This window comes from Cygnus atratus, chromosome 2 (genome assembly GCF_013377495.2).
Source record: "Cygnus atratus isolate AKBS03 ecotype Queensland, Australia chromosome 2, CAtr_DNAZoo_HiC_assembly, whole genome shotgun sequence".
NCBI classification, from domain to species: domain Eukaryota; kingdom Metazoa; phylum Chordata; class Aves; order Anseriformes; family Anatidae; genus Cygnus; species Cygnus atratus.
This window is the reverse complement of record NC_066363.1, coordinates 34,596,394-34,609,958: the sequence shown is the minus strand read 5'-3', so window position 1 is coordinate 34,609,958 and position 13,565 is coordinate 34,596,394. Positions and strand designations below refer to the sequence as shown.

At 50.5% G+C, this 13,565-nt stretch overlaps 1 protein-coding gene across 1 annotated transcript in view; it reads left to right on the top strand.

The window, feature by feature from the left end:
• GSDME (gasdermin E) overlaps window positions 1–12,053 on the top strand; it is a 94,140-nt gene extending 82,087 nt beyond the window's left edge. The window contains 5 exon segments of the mRNA XM_050709255.1: window positions 6,513–6,701; window positions 8,702–8,829; window positions 8,946–9,126; window positions 10,582–10,655; window positions 11,600–12,053. Coding sequence (XP_050565212.1) covers window positions 6,513–6,701; window positions 8,702–8,829; window positions 8,946–9,126; window positions 10,582–10,655; window positions 11,600–11,830 — 803 coding nt within the window. The 3' untranslated portion in view covers window positions 11,831–12,053.
• Window positions 12,054–13,565: the final 1,512 nt, after the last annotated feature.

The following is a 13,565-nucleotide window of genomic DNA, read 5'->3' as shown; positions in this document are numbered from 1 at the left end:
ACTTCTCACCCCCAGGTCTCACTCGGGGACCCGCCACCCGCAGCCGCTCCCCATCAGGAGCAGACATCCCCAAACCAATTGGCGGCGCGGGCAGCGGGAGAGGGCTGCGTTCAGCCCCCCCCCGCTGACCGATGCAGGAATAAGTGGGAGAATAGACCAACCCCCACCTCGCTACAGCCCCCTTTAAGGTACCTGTAGAGTGCGATAAGGTCGCCCCTGAGCCTCCTCTTCTCCAGGCTGATCAACCCCAGCTCCCTCAGCTGCCCCTCGTAAGACTTGTTCTCCAGACCCCTCACCAGCTTCGTTGCCCTTCTCTGGACTCGCTCGAGCACCTCCATGTCCTTCTTGTAGCGAGGGGCCCAAAACTGAACACAGTACTCGAGGTGCGGCCTCACCAGAGCCGAGTACAGGGGCACAATCACTTCCCTAGCCCTGCCGGCCACGCTGTGTCTGATACAAGCCAGGATGCTGTTGGCCTTCTTGGCCACCTGAGCACACCGCTGGCTCATATTCAGCCGACTGTCAGCCAACACTCCCAGGTCCTTCTCGGCCAGGCAGCTTTCCAGCCATTTCTCTCCCAGCCTGTAGCACTGTTGGGGCTGTTGTGCAGCAGCAGAGGAGCCGGCCAGCTAGCGGCCCCACAGCGCCTCGCCCAGGCACAGGGAGTGCAGCCCCTCCACAGCACGGCTTCCTGATTTTCTCTAAACAACCCTAGGTTTCTCATGCACGTTCTCACCGTCTCTGGCCAACTTCCACCTCCCCAGGTGATCAGTTGTTCCTCGGTTTCTTGTTGTGTCCTTATCAATGGCGGAACGCAAAAAGCAATGTAACTGTCCAAGACTCGTTTTGGAGAATTAGAAAGCAGGTATTCTTTATTAACAGCGCTGGGTATGGGGGGGATAATTCCACCCAACACGGACACCTAAGGAAGACAAGGAGTACTTGCTTATGGTACGGTGATATCCATGTTCATGCAGTTCACAAGAAAGGACAGGACTTAGGCTAATGCTTTCTCAGACCTAAGTATCATATTGTCCCTCCTACTATCGCAGGCGCAGTAACCTCTGGTGGTCGCACTTTGGGGGCTTTCTGATGAAGGCTCATAGTCTTCTTCATCTTCTACTTCTCTCCTTTCTGTTTTGCACATGCTCAGTCATTGTTTAACTGCTTCAGCACTTTTGATCTTTTACAAACTCAGCTAAATTATTTAAGCTCTACTTTGGGCACCGTGTTCCTTCATCAGCCAGGATTTAGTGGATAGAGCTGAGCCTTCTTATCACGCGAGGCCAATGCAACAACTGAGTAATTTAAACCTTTGTGGCTGCTCCCGCCCCCAACACTTTCCCATTCCCAGGACGACTTCTCATCCCCCAAATGACTTCTCACCCCCAGGTCTCACTCGGGGACCCGCCACCCGCAGCCGCTCCCCATCAGGAGCAGACATCCCCAAACCAATTGGCGGCGCGGGCAGCGGGAGAGGGCTGCGTTCAGCCCCTCCCTCCTCCCCCCCCCCCGCTGACCGATGCAGGAATAAGTGCAGGCAGAGGCTTTGCAGGGTGGAACAGGTGTAATTTATTCCTGGGGTAATTGTGGCTGCCACCCCCAGCCCGTCCCCAGGTGAGGCCCGGCCGCCTGCTCAGGCGGGGGGCCCGGCCTGCCGGCCCGCGTGGTCTCCGGCCCCCGGCTCCTCCTGCCTGACCCTATGCAGCCAGGACGTGTCCCCAATGTCGTCGTCCTGCTGGGACCGTGGCAGTCTGCGCCCGGCCTGCCCCGCGTGCCAGGAGAAGCTCCTGACAAGCTCTCCTCCCATGGAGGGGCTGCGCTCCCTGCGCCGGGGCGAGACGCTGCGGGAGCGGTAGATGGAGGGGCTCCTCTGGCGCTGCTGCTGCTGCTGCCGCCGCCCCAGCCGTGCGTTGCGCTGGAACCTCCTGCGTGGTCGTCGGGCTAGGCGCACGATGCCGACGATGTGCCTGCGGCACAGCGGGCAGGTGTCTCTTTCGGCAGCCCAGACGTGGACGCACTCCAGGCAGAAGGTGTGCCGGCAGGGGTCGATGCGAGCCGCGTTGGACAGCCGCTCCAAGCAGATGGGGCACGCTTCCTCCCCGGGGGCCTCCTCTGGCTGCTGCTGTGGCCGCCAGCTCATGGTGCCTCTGGCCGCCGCGATGTGGAGCTGGTTGTCCTGTGGGGGAGGCTGCTCTGGTGCCAGGCGCTTAGCAGCAGCCTGGGGTCTTCAGCACCTCCCTCGCCTCGCGGGTCGCCGGCAGGACCTCGATGCCTTGCGTGTCGCTGTCTGGATCTCGACGCCTCGCGTGACACCAGCGGGACTACTGCAGGTAGGAGCAGGAAGAAATCATTGTAGCAGCAAAGAGACATCAGCTTTCTAGGTTCAACCACTTGTCTAGAGTACTGTAGCAGTAACTGTTCTGTGTATGGATTGCAAACGTTGCCGTTAGAATGGCAAATCTGCTTGTGAGAGGTTACACGTGGCAAGACCGCGCTTAGGACAGGTGAGGCACATAGATGCCTATAGATTTGAGAACATTACCGAAGGACCTCGATGGCTCGCGCGCAACAAGAATGGCTTTGCGTGTGCCTCTAGCCACACCTCCGCCTCTCTGTCGCCTTCCAGCCTTAGGACCTCGAGCTTTCGAGCACCCCAGCCGGACTGGCCGCAGGCGCGCCGCGCAGGGCATTTATAGCCAGCCACCTTTTGTGAGGCCATAGGGTGACATCAGCAGGGGCTCGGGGTGCCCCTGATGGCAGCACTGACAGAGGTCACCTGACTGTTGCAAGAAAATGCTGATATGAGATGGCTGCTCCATGCTGACAGAAGCCAAGTGAGGAGAGCGGTATCAGGCTAATTAAGAAAAGCCATCTCGGAAGAGACCGAACCCAAGAGTGGGCCAAGGAGTGGGCCCTAAGGTATCAAGAATAAAGTGTCACTTCAAATACGTGAGACTCCCATCAAGTCAGTGCTGCCATCAGGGGCACCCCGAGCCCCTGCTGATGTCACCCTGTGGCCTCACAAAAGGTGGCTGGCTATAAATGCCCTGCGCGGCGCGCCTGCGGCCAGTCCGGCTGGGGTGCTCGAAAGCTCGAGGTCCTAAGGCTGGAAGGCGACAGAGAGGCGGAGGTGTGGCTAGAGGCACACGCAAAGCCATTCTTGTTGCGCGCGAGCCATCGAGGTCCTTCGGTAATGTTCTCAAATCTATAGGCATCTATGTGCCTCACCTGTCCTAAGCGCGGTCTTGCCACGTGTAACCTCTCACAAGCAGATTTGCCATTCTAACGGCAACGTTTGCAATCCATACACAGAACAGTTACTGCTACAGTACTCTAGACAAGTGGTTGAACCTAGAAAGCTGATGTCTCTTTGCTGCTACAATGATTTCTTCCTGCTCCTACCTGCAGTAGTCCCGCTGGTGTCACGCGAGGCGTCGAGATCCAGACAGCGACACGCAAGGCATCGAGGTCCTGCCGGCGACCCGCGAGGCGAGGGAGGTGCTGAAGACCCCAGGCTGCTGCTAAGCGCCTGGCACCAGAGCAGCCTCCCCCACAGGACAACCAGCTCCACATCGCGGCGGCCAGAGGCACCATGAGCTGGCGGCCACAGCAGCAGCCAGAGGAGGCCCCCGGGGAGGAAGCGTGCCCCATCTGCTTGGAGCGGCTGTCCAACGCGGCTCGCATCGACCCCTGCCGGCACACCTTCTGCCTGGAGTGCGTCCACGTCTGGGCTGCCGAAAGAGACACCTGCCCGCTGTGCCGCAGGCACATCGTCGGCATCGTGCGCCTAGCCCGACGACCACGCAGGAGGTTCCAGCGCAACGCACGGCTGGGGCGGCGGCAGCAGCAGCAGCAGCGCCAGAGGAGCCCCTCCATCTACCGCTCCCGCAGCGTCTCGCCCCGGCGCAGGGAGCGCAGCCCCTCCATGGGAGGAGAGCTTGTCAGGAGCTTCTCCTGGCACGCGGGGCAGGCCGGGCGCAGACTGCCACGGTCCCAGCAGGACGACGACATTGGGGACACGTCCTGGCTGCATAGGGTCAGGCAGGAGGAGCCGGGGGCCGGAGACCACGCGGGCCGGCAGGCCGGGCCCCCCGCCTGAGCAGGCGGCCGGGCCTCACCTGGGGACGGGCTGGGGGTGGCAGCCACAATTACCCCAGGAATAAATTACACCTGTTCCACCCTGCAAAGCCTCTGCCTGCACTTATTGCTGCATTGGTCAGCGGGGGGGGGGGGAGGAGGGAGGGGCTGAACGCAGCCCTCTCCCGCTGCCCGCGCCGCCAATTGGTTTGGGGATGTCTGCTCCTGATGGGGAGCGGCTGTGGGTGGCGGGTCCCCGAGTGAGACCTGGGGGTGAGAAGTCATTTGGGGGATGAGAAGTCGTCCTGGGAATGGGAAAGTGTTGGGGGCGGGAGCAGCCACAAAGGTTTAAATTACTCAGTTGTTGCATTGGCCTCGCGTGATAAGAAGGCTCAGCTCTATCCACTAAATCCTGGCTGATGAAGGAACACGGTGCCCAAAGTAGAGCTTAAATAATTTAGCTGAGTTTGTAAAAGATCAAAAGTGCTGAAGCAGTTAAACAATGACTGAGCATGTGCAAAACAGAAAGGAGAGAAGTAGAAGATGAAGAAGACTATGAGCCTTCATCAGAAAGCCCCCAAAGTGCGACCACCAGAGGTTACTGCGCCTGCGATAGTAGGAGGGACAATATGATAATTAGGTCTGAGAAAGCATTAGCCTAAGTCCTGTCCTTTCTTGTGAACTGCATGAACATGGATATCACCGTACCATAAGCAAGTACTCCTTGTCTTCCTTAGGTGTCCGTGTTGGGTGGAATTATCCCCCCCATACCCAGCGCTGTTAATAAAGAATACCTGCTTTCTAATTCTCCAAAACGAGTCTTGGACAGTTACATTGCTTTTTGCATTCCACCATTGATAAGGACACAACAAGAAACCGAGGAACAACTGATCACCTGGGGAGGTGGAAGTTGGCCAGAGACGGTGAGAACGTGCATGAGAAGCCTAGGGTTGTTTAGAGAAAATCAGGAAGCCGTGCTGTGGAGGGGCTGCACTCCCTGTGCCTGGGCGAGGCGCTGTGGGGCCGGTAGCTGGCCGGCTCCTCTGCTGCTGCACAACAGCCCCAACAGTGCTACAGGCTGGGAGAGAAATGGCTGGAAAGCTGCCTGGCCGAGAAGGACCTGGGAGTGTTGGCTGACAGTCGGCTGAATATGAGCCAGCGGTGTGCTCAGGTGGCCAAGAAGGCCAACAGCATCCTGGCTTGTATCAGACACAGCGTGGCCGGCAGGGCTAGGGAAGTGATTGTGCCCCTGTACTCGGCTCTGGTGAGGCCGCACCTCGAGTACTGTGTTCAGTTTTGGGCCCCTCGCTACAAGAAGGACATGGAGGTGCTCGAGCGAGTCCAGAGAAGGGCAACGAAGCTGGTGAGGGGTCTGGAGAACAAGTCTTACGAGGGGCAGCTGAGGGAGCTGGGGTTGATCAGCCTGGAGAAGAGGAGGCTCAGGGGCGACCTTATCGCACTCTACAGGTACCTTAAAGGGGGCTGTAGCGAGGTGGGGGTTGGTCTATTCTCCCACGTGCCTGGTGACAGGACGAGGGGGAACGGGCTAAAGTTGTGCCAGGGGAGGTTTAGGCTGGATATCAGGAAGAACTTCTTTACTGAAAGGGTTGTTAGGCATTGGAAAGGGCTGCCCAGGGAAGTGGTTGAGTCGCCATCCCTGGAGGTCTTTAAAAGACGTTTAGATGTAGAGCTCAGTGATACGGTCTAGTGGAGGACTTGTTAGTGTTAGGTCAGAGGTTGGACTGGGTGATCTTGGAGGTCTCTTCCAACCTAGACGATTCTGTGATTCTGTGATTTTCTCCATGAAGTCCTTGCGTGCCGTAGTGAACATGGCTGCGTGAAGTCCTTTAGAGACCCTGAAAAGCCCACTGTTGTTCACTCATCTGGAGAACTTGAGGATGGACCTGTGGCTTGACTCAGAGAGAGGTGTCTGTCAATGCCATGGCCAGAAGAAGCTCTGTGAGGGACACTCAAGAGTTTTTATCACTCTCAGAAAGTGCTTTCATGTGTCTACGTTACGAGTGGATTCTGTTGCTCCTGTTACGGTGCACCTCCTAAGTGGTAGAAAATACAACAAAACAAAACAACAAACCCATGTCTGCATCTCCTGTACGCAGCATTCAGGTTCACAGTGTCTGGGGGAAGTTTTCCGTTTTCGTGTTACCTGCTGGCTCTGTTAATTAAATCCGCAGAAGCTGGTGTCACATTTTGTAGCTGGCAGCTGCAGCACAGACCTGTGTTGGTGCACACCGCATCAGACATGAAGGCTGCAGTAATAGCATACAGATAGCAACCACTGGTATTATCTCCATCTAGAAGAGATGAGGTAGGAAGAAATCACGTGTGAGAACACTGGATAATGTAAGCTAGCATCTCATTCAGCAATTGCTTGCGTATTTCATGATTTTTTTTACTTGTATTTCTAATTACAGAATTCTGTCTGCTGGATGAACAACAAGGAGGTTTTGAAAGAGAAAGCACAGAAGGCTCAACTTATCCCCATTCAGCACCGTCCAGAGATGCTTTGTTTCTGTATCAGCCAGATGCTGTTGATAATGGGGTGTGCTCTGGGGCTAGGAACCTCATTCCCAGGGATGCTTCTTTAAGTGTATTGAAACAAGGTATTACCGGAAATGCTTTATGTGATTACATTACAGAGAGTTAAGCAACAAGATAGAAGGAGATAATCTGGTATGATAGTACCTAAGAAATTGTTAGTTCATTTTCATAGCCCTTATCAGGAACTCCTGGGAGAATGCACTGAAAGACTAGAAAGATTTACTTCTGCAATGGGTACGTGCAGAGGACTGTTCCCTAGGAACACACTGAATCCCTTTGCCATTAATATGATCTTAAAATATAACAGAGCTGACATAAAAACCTAATATTCTGGGTAAGCTGTGTAAAATTAGTGATGATTTATGCCTTCATACAGAAAGGGTCACGGAATGTTCTCAGTAAAGCTCCTTAGTGAAAGGTTATTTTAAGTCTCAAAAACTACAGAGGCATACCCCACTCCTCTTCCACTTACCCTCATTATTTTCTGAGAAGCTTGAGAGAGATGTTTGGTAGCAGCTAAGGCTGATGAAATTAAAATATGATTTAAGTGGAAGTTTGCAAATCGGTATAATGGGCCAGGCGCAACTTGCTTTTGATAGGGATGCAGGAGGGGCAGGATTATCACAAGAGAAGTGAAAAAGGGGAAAACAAATCAAGGCCTCGGAACGCACTTCACTTTTCGTCAGTTCTGGGTAGAGTTCTTACAGCTGTTTCTGGTGATGAACATTACTTTTGTTATCTCTAAATTTCGCCCCTTTTTCATGGCTGTTCAATAGACTAACTGTGACCACAACAGGTATCTGTTGTCCTGAAATAAGTTCTCTGATTACCTAGTGTAGACTTGTCTGAGAGGAATGACTATCTCTGTGTGTAGAATGAAAAAACAAAACAAAACTTTGTTTTGGTGAAAGAACAGTATGCCACTCTTTCAGTTTTTGTTTTAGCTTGACCTATCTTTGTGCCTTTTTTGCTTAAAAGACCTTTAATTAAAGGTTTGCTTTAATTAAAGGTTTCTTTTAATTAACGTGCACTTGCTTAGAGAAAAAAGCAAAGGATTTTTTTTCTCCTGAAGCAATTTAAAGTAGCTTTACTGTTCTGTTATTTGGGTAGACAGTCATACCATTGCATCAGATACCCCCCCAAAAAATCTGCCTGTGGGTGAGCGTTTTTTTCATAAAGTAATTTGTAGATATAAAAGGCATCTTTAAAAGAGAACATGTCACTGAAGTGACATAAAGGGAAGTTTCTTTGCTCCTCTGAAAACAAGGTTAGGAAAGTTTGAATGCCCGTATTTTTTGGAACGTGGAAGAGCACGTTCCAGCCTTCCAGCTGACATCACTGACTTGAAGACTTACTTTCTTTTACATAAATGGCAATTTGATGTCATAAAATTCTCTGTTGTAGTATCGTAACCGAATTGTGGAAGAAGAAATGCAGGGATCTCTCATTTGCTTCTATTGTCTGTGCTGTAACGAATTCAGTGTTTGAATCGAGAAAATATTTTTGTCATGAAGTGTAATAGGTATTTTTAGGTTAGGGCTGAAGGGGTGTAATTCTTTGATCCATTTGATGAAATACGAGGACCCTGACGATTTATCGTCACAACAGGACCTTCTGATTGTGCGTGTACTCACACCATTGCCTCGGTGATTCGTATCAACCCTCAGATTTAAAAAGTCGGGTTATGAGCAGAACGCTTAATTCTGCCTTATGAACGAACATCCTCTGGAGATGAACATCCAAGCAACACACTTAGCATATGGTTAATCCGGTGAACATTAACATACCGACATCTAAATACTAAAAATACTGAACACTGGATATTGATCCTTAGCAGCAGTATTTTTTTATCTCAGTATCTTCAATGATGTTTCAGTGATTCATTAGGGAAGTGCATTCGGATGTGTTCCAGCCTTTCATTATGACTTGCGCTGATGGAAATCGGGATGTCAAGATGCAGTGATACAGCCGCTTACGAAATGCACAGCAAAAATGTTAACTGTTTTTATTGGCATTTGTGTAGCACTGCTTACTTGTGCTTTTTACTGCTTTCTTGGGAAAGATCTATCATGGTTGAAGGCTCAGTTCCAGCCCTTTGCGAAGCTCCCAGAAGAAAAGCAAAGAGCTTTATATAAAAGCCTGTGTGAACTCCTGCTCCGTGAAGAACTGCTAACTGCCCTGGCGGATGTGGTAAGATAAAGGAACTTTTGCTTGCTTCCTAAAAGTAATTTCTGAATAGAGCTAGCAGTAGCTTTTGCTCAAACTTCTCTGTTTTCAAGAAGTTTTACTTTTTCTTTTGCTTCCAGTTAGATGATATCTGCACAGGAGACAAGCCAGATCTGAAGGAGCTAAAGCCTGCACAACAGCAAGACCTGGTTGACTTCTTGCAGCTCTTAGGGTGCAGTAATGAGGTATTGTTGCAGAACTGTCAGCTTCAGGATGAGGAATTGGTCTCAGCTGCTCACCTCCTCATCAGTGCTGTCTCTGGTATGCTGTGAATGAAGAGAAAAGCCTTTTATTATGATTTTTTCCCCTTTTAAATGCTCCCTCAGTGTGAAACATTTATGGCTCTTTTTGATGAGCAGTTGGTGAGTTTACTGAATGTAATGCGTTCTGCTCCTTTTTCTGCGATGTGTATACTCTGCTAGCCATTCCTGGCTAGGAATTAAAGTCAGCCCTTGATCTCTGACAGATTTTGCTTGAAAATACACTTTCCCCCAAGATAGCTCTACTTCAGTTTCTGCTGAATGTGGCCATTTCCAGTTTGACAAGCTGAATTTCTGTTTCTTGATGCATGCCAGAGTTGTTCTTGCCTAAATGGTGAGAATTACAAATTGGGTGTTGTCTTCTCTGGAGCAGCATACATTGTCGAGGTCCAAACTATATTTAGCAAAAAGGAATTTAATGTAGAGACACTGCAATTAGAGGGTTGGTTTGCTGCTACTGAAAAAGGAGATGAAACACAAATGTCAAACAAATGCCATCCTCACAATCGAGGTGGCCCCACAGTGTTAATTAAAAGTCACCTGCAAAATCCAAGATAGACTCTTTCCTGGCTTTTTCTCCTCTTTCTCATACACAAAGTTTCCTGACGTTAAGATAACGAAGGGAAGGCAGGTGTGGTATTAGTGAGACGTGGCACCGTGCAGCAAATGTCACTGTGCATCCACGTGTGAGCAGTACCCAGGTAGGGAAGTTTAACTCATTTGCAGACACACAAAAGAAGGGGAAAACAGAGGCCCACCGATGTGATAATACTTGTCAGATGCTATTAACAGCAGGGCGCAGTTAATTGAGTGTGTTGCGTTATCACCTGGCTTTAGCCATGATGGCTACTGCTGACGTCCACGCGGAACTGTAGCTGGATGGAGAATCAAAAAAGCTGTTTTCTGCCTGTTGCTTCTATTAGAAATTACAGCCTTTGAGTTACAGAGTTTAAGGGCACCGCAGGGATCATTTTGTCCATCTCCCTGCCCCACGGCAGAGCCAGGCCTAAATCATTCAGCCAGCCTGCGGGCTCGGGCTGAAACAGTGGGGAGGTGCCTGGGGAGGAGAAGAGAACGATGGGGAGGAGATCCCCTTTCCTACCAGCTGCCTTTCTGTCAAGGGCGGGGACAGTCAGCTTGGGGTTTGCTTGTACCCATTGCCCGTTCCACTTTATTCTGCAGTCTGGGAAGCAGGCAAAGGGCTGGATCAGCCCTTGCAAGTGCCCAGCAGAGCACTTGTCACAGCTTCCCTCGCTGTAGAATCACTTTGGTCTCCAGCGTCCATTTCCACAAAGTGCTGTACCTGCGGGTGGCCTCAAAAATGCGGCTCGCCCGCCGCTGCTCATCAGGAGAGCCCCACAGCAGAGCTCACTGTTAAGGAAGTCCCGTCTCCAGCAGCCAGCCTTGTGCTGCATTCACTGGAAACAATCTTTCCCTGTTCATGTCTCCTTCACAGAGCTGTCTGATTACACTCTTGTCCTGCTGCGTGCCTGCTGTGATCTACAGGTTGTTCCGGCATTGTGTTGCTTGGTGAGTAATCAGAAAGTGGCGTGTGGGCACCAGCAGCAGTAACGACCGAGTTCTCTGCCTCCTTGTGTTTCTCATCCGATAAAGAAGGTGTCAGGCTCTGGGGCAGATCTCAGCTGTAGGCACTGCTTAGGCAAGGTCAGAGCCTGATGGTGGCAAACAATGTAGGGAATTGTTTGCAGGTGGGTACCTAGCCTCTGAAGTGCTTCTGCTTTTAGGAGATTGCGTGAGCAAAAGAAAATTGTAATTGTAGCTTGAATTTTAATTTACTACCAGTCTCCCTAACCCATTCTGAAATCTCAGTAACAACAATCACCTGCCCTTGGGAAACAGAAATTCCCTTTGATACCAGCAGTGCTTGGGCCTTGGCAGATTTGGAGTGGCAAATCTCTGAGGCCATTCATTAAAACAGCTGAAGGAACGGGGCAGGGTTGGCATTTGCTCTGAATTTCCTACACTCAGTGACAAAAATTACAGTAAAAACCTTTAGATGCGTAGGGACAAGGTGAATGCTGCCGTTGGCTCAGAATGAGAGTGAGTTAAGTGTAATCTGCAGCGAGAGAAGTTGGACTGGGGAAAAAGCAGTGGGAGAGATGTTTCTCCTTAAAGGGTGCCGCAGAGCAGGTCTGAGGGCTGGGTGTGAAGGCGGTATCCGTGCTGGGTGTGAGAGAAGCAGCGCTCCCTCCTCCTCTTTCCAGCTGTCAGCGCAGTGGCCGTCATGACGGAGCATTCTGAAACATGGCTGTGGGGAGGTGAGCTTTGGTGCTGGACGAGTACCTTGTACTTGTCAAAGGTAATGGTAGAGGGAATCTTGCCCTTCTACCACTCCCTTGTAAGTTCTCCAGTGGTTTTGTAAGAAAGAACCGAGCTCCGTGATGCAAAGAACAGCGCTGCTTGAAAAGCCTTTCTAATGCCTCTGTTTCTGTCTCTTTCTCTCGTAAATACAGCCTAATATCGCTTCAGCTGACGGCACCTTGGCACTGAGCAGTCCTTTGGTGGCTACTCTGACTGACAGAGGAAGATTCGATGTCGTGCAAAGGCTTTTTGCTTCATCAAGCATTAATTTGGAAATGACAGAGTCTTCTGTAAAAGTTGTCACTGCGAGAGAACCTCGCTTCTTCCCGCTCCTTCTTTATGTTGCACTGTACGGACTTCATAGTTTAGGTGGGACTGCATAGGAGCTTTGCTGAGCAGTCACTGTCCCAGCCTGTTCTTATTCTGTAGCTGTGCAATAGCGCCGAGGTTTGTGAGCTGGCAATAGAGCAGCTGAATACTAGGGGGTCTGTGGGGGCGAGGCAGGCGGCAGCGAGCCCTCTGCTGCCGTAAGAAGGTGAGCTGCAGCTCCGCAATTTCACTAAGGTAACGTCTGCAGTGGAAAATACATAAATAAAGTAAATAAGGAATGCAGGGGAGGAAGGAAGAAAAAAAAAAAAGACAAGCCTGGAACAGAAATTGAACATAGCTGTTCTGATAGTTGTCAGATCTGCAGAGCGGTAGAAGCCTGATTGCTCGCATTAATATGCGTGGGAGAAAACTGCAAAGTACCAACTGCTTTTTGTAAGCAGGCAAACAGGCCGTGGAAGTCCAAGGTTCTGCAGTGCAGTGTATGTTTTGCTCATTTGAAACCTGAGGTGCAGAATGCCTTCAATCTGGAGGAGGTGAAGTGGAGGGCTCTGGAAGAGGTACTTAATTAGGTTTTCATTTATTAAGTGTAGTTTGGCATCAAGCCATGTGAACTGCACGCTGCAGGAAATAATAAACTCTTTTTTCAAAAAACTAAGACCACCTTAGGGATTTATGCCTCTGTTTTCAACTAAGTTTTTACTAAGCGTAGCAAGTTTCAGCTGTTCAAATTGCATTTTGAACTTTCTCTTTGAGATATTGTGATGCCTTCTGGTATGTGCGTACGAAATGTCCCTGCAGCACTCCACCAAAGCAATCGTTTCATCCATGTGACATTTTCAGTGCGGGGTGTTTTGCTTATGCCTTTGACTAATGGCAAAGAGTTAGCAAAGCACTTTGTGCTTTGAGCTGTTTTGTCTTTTTTTAATCATACTTTTCTGTGATCGTGCGAATGGGACAGAAGCGCAGTGGAGATCACTGTAAATAGGGGCTGGGGAAGATGTTGTTCCAGATAAATGGAATATCGGTGCTTTCAGGTAAGACTGAGATGGCTGACAGGGAAGCAAGCAGGTGTCTGTAGGGAGGGCTGGTCAGTGCACAGGCCCTCCAGTTTACATAAAGGGTAGGAATCGTAGCTTCAGTTTTCTGCTCTGTTCCCACATGGTCTTGAGCAGATCGCCCAAGAGGTCTTCAAAAGCTCATGTCAGTTAAGCTTTCCCTGAGAAAATGGACTTTGCAAAAAAAGCACCGTGGTACCTTTCCGTACCTGAGAGCGCAAGATACTTTCGCAGACTGAAGTGTTGGCGTTTCTGTGTCTCGTGTGTAAAATGAAGCTCACAGTGTTGCCTGAACGTGGCACTGGTGGATATGGAAATGTCCTTTTGGGGGGGGGGGGGTGTAGGAGTGCTTGTAGGAGTTGTGCGTTTGTAAACGGGAAGGTTTTTCTGCCAGCCACTGCTCAAAAGTTGCCTCTGTAACTAATTTATCAGAAATTTGTATTAAATGTCATAGCAAAACAATAGAATGACTTAAAACTTAATGTACCTGATTTCTGCTTATCCTTTTTTGATTCCCGTCATACCCTTGGCTTTGAAAGTTGGTGCACACAGGCACGAAGAGGACGTGTGAATCCGTGTAGTGCTACCGTTCGCTTGTCCTGGTCTTCAGAGTCTTGGTGTAAGCCTTACACGTGCTGCGTTGTGTAACTGCTTTCAGGGTGGGTGGGCTGTCTTGTGGTATGTAGGAGACCGGATTTGGTTAAGAGAGAAAAAGACCCCAAGGGGTTCTGCC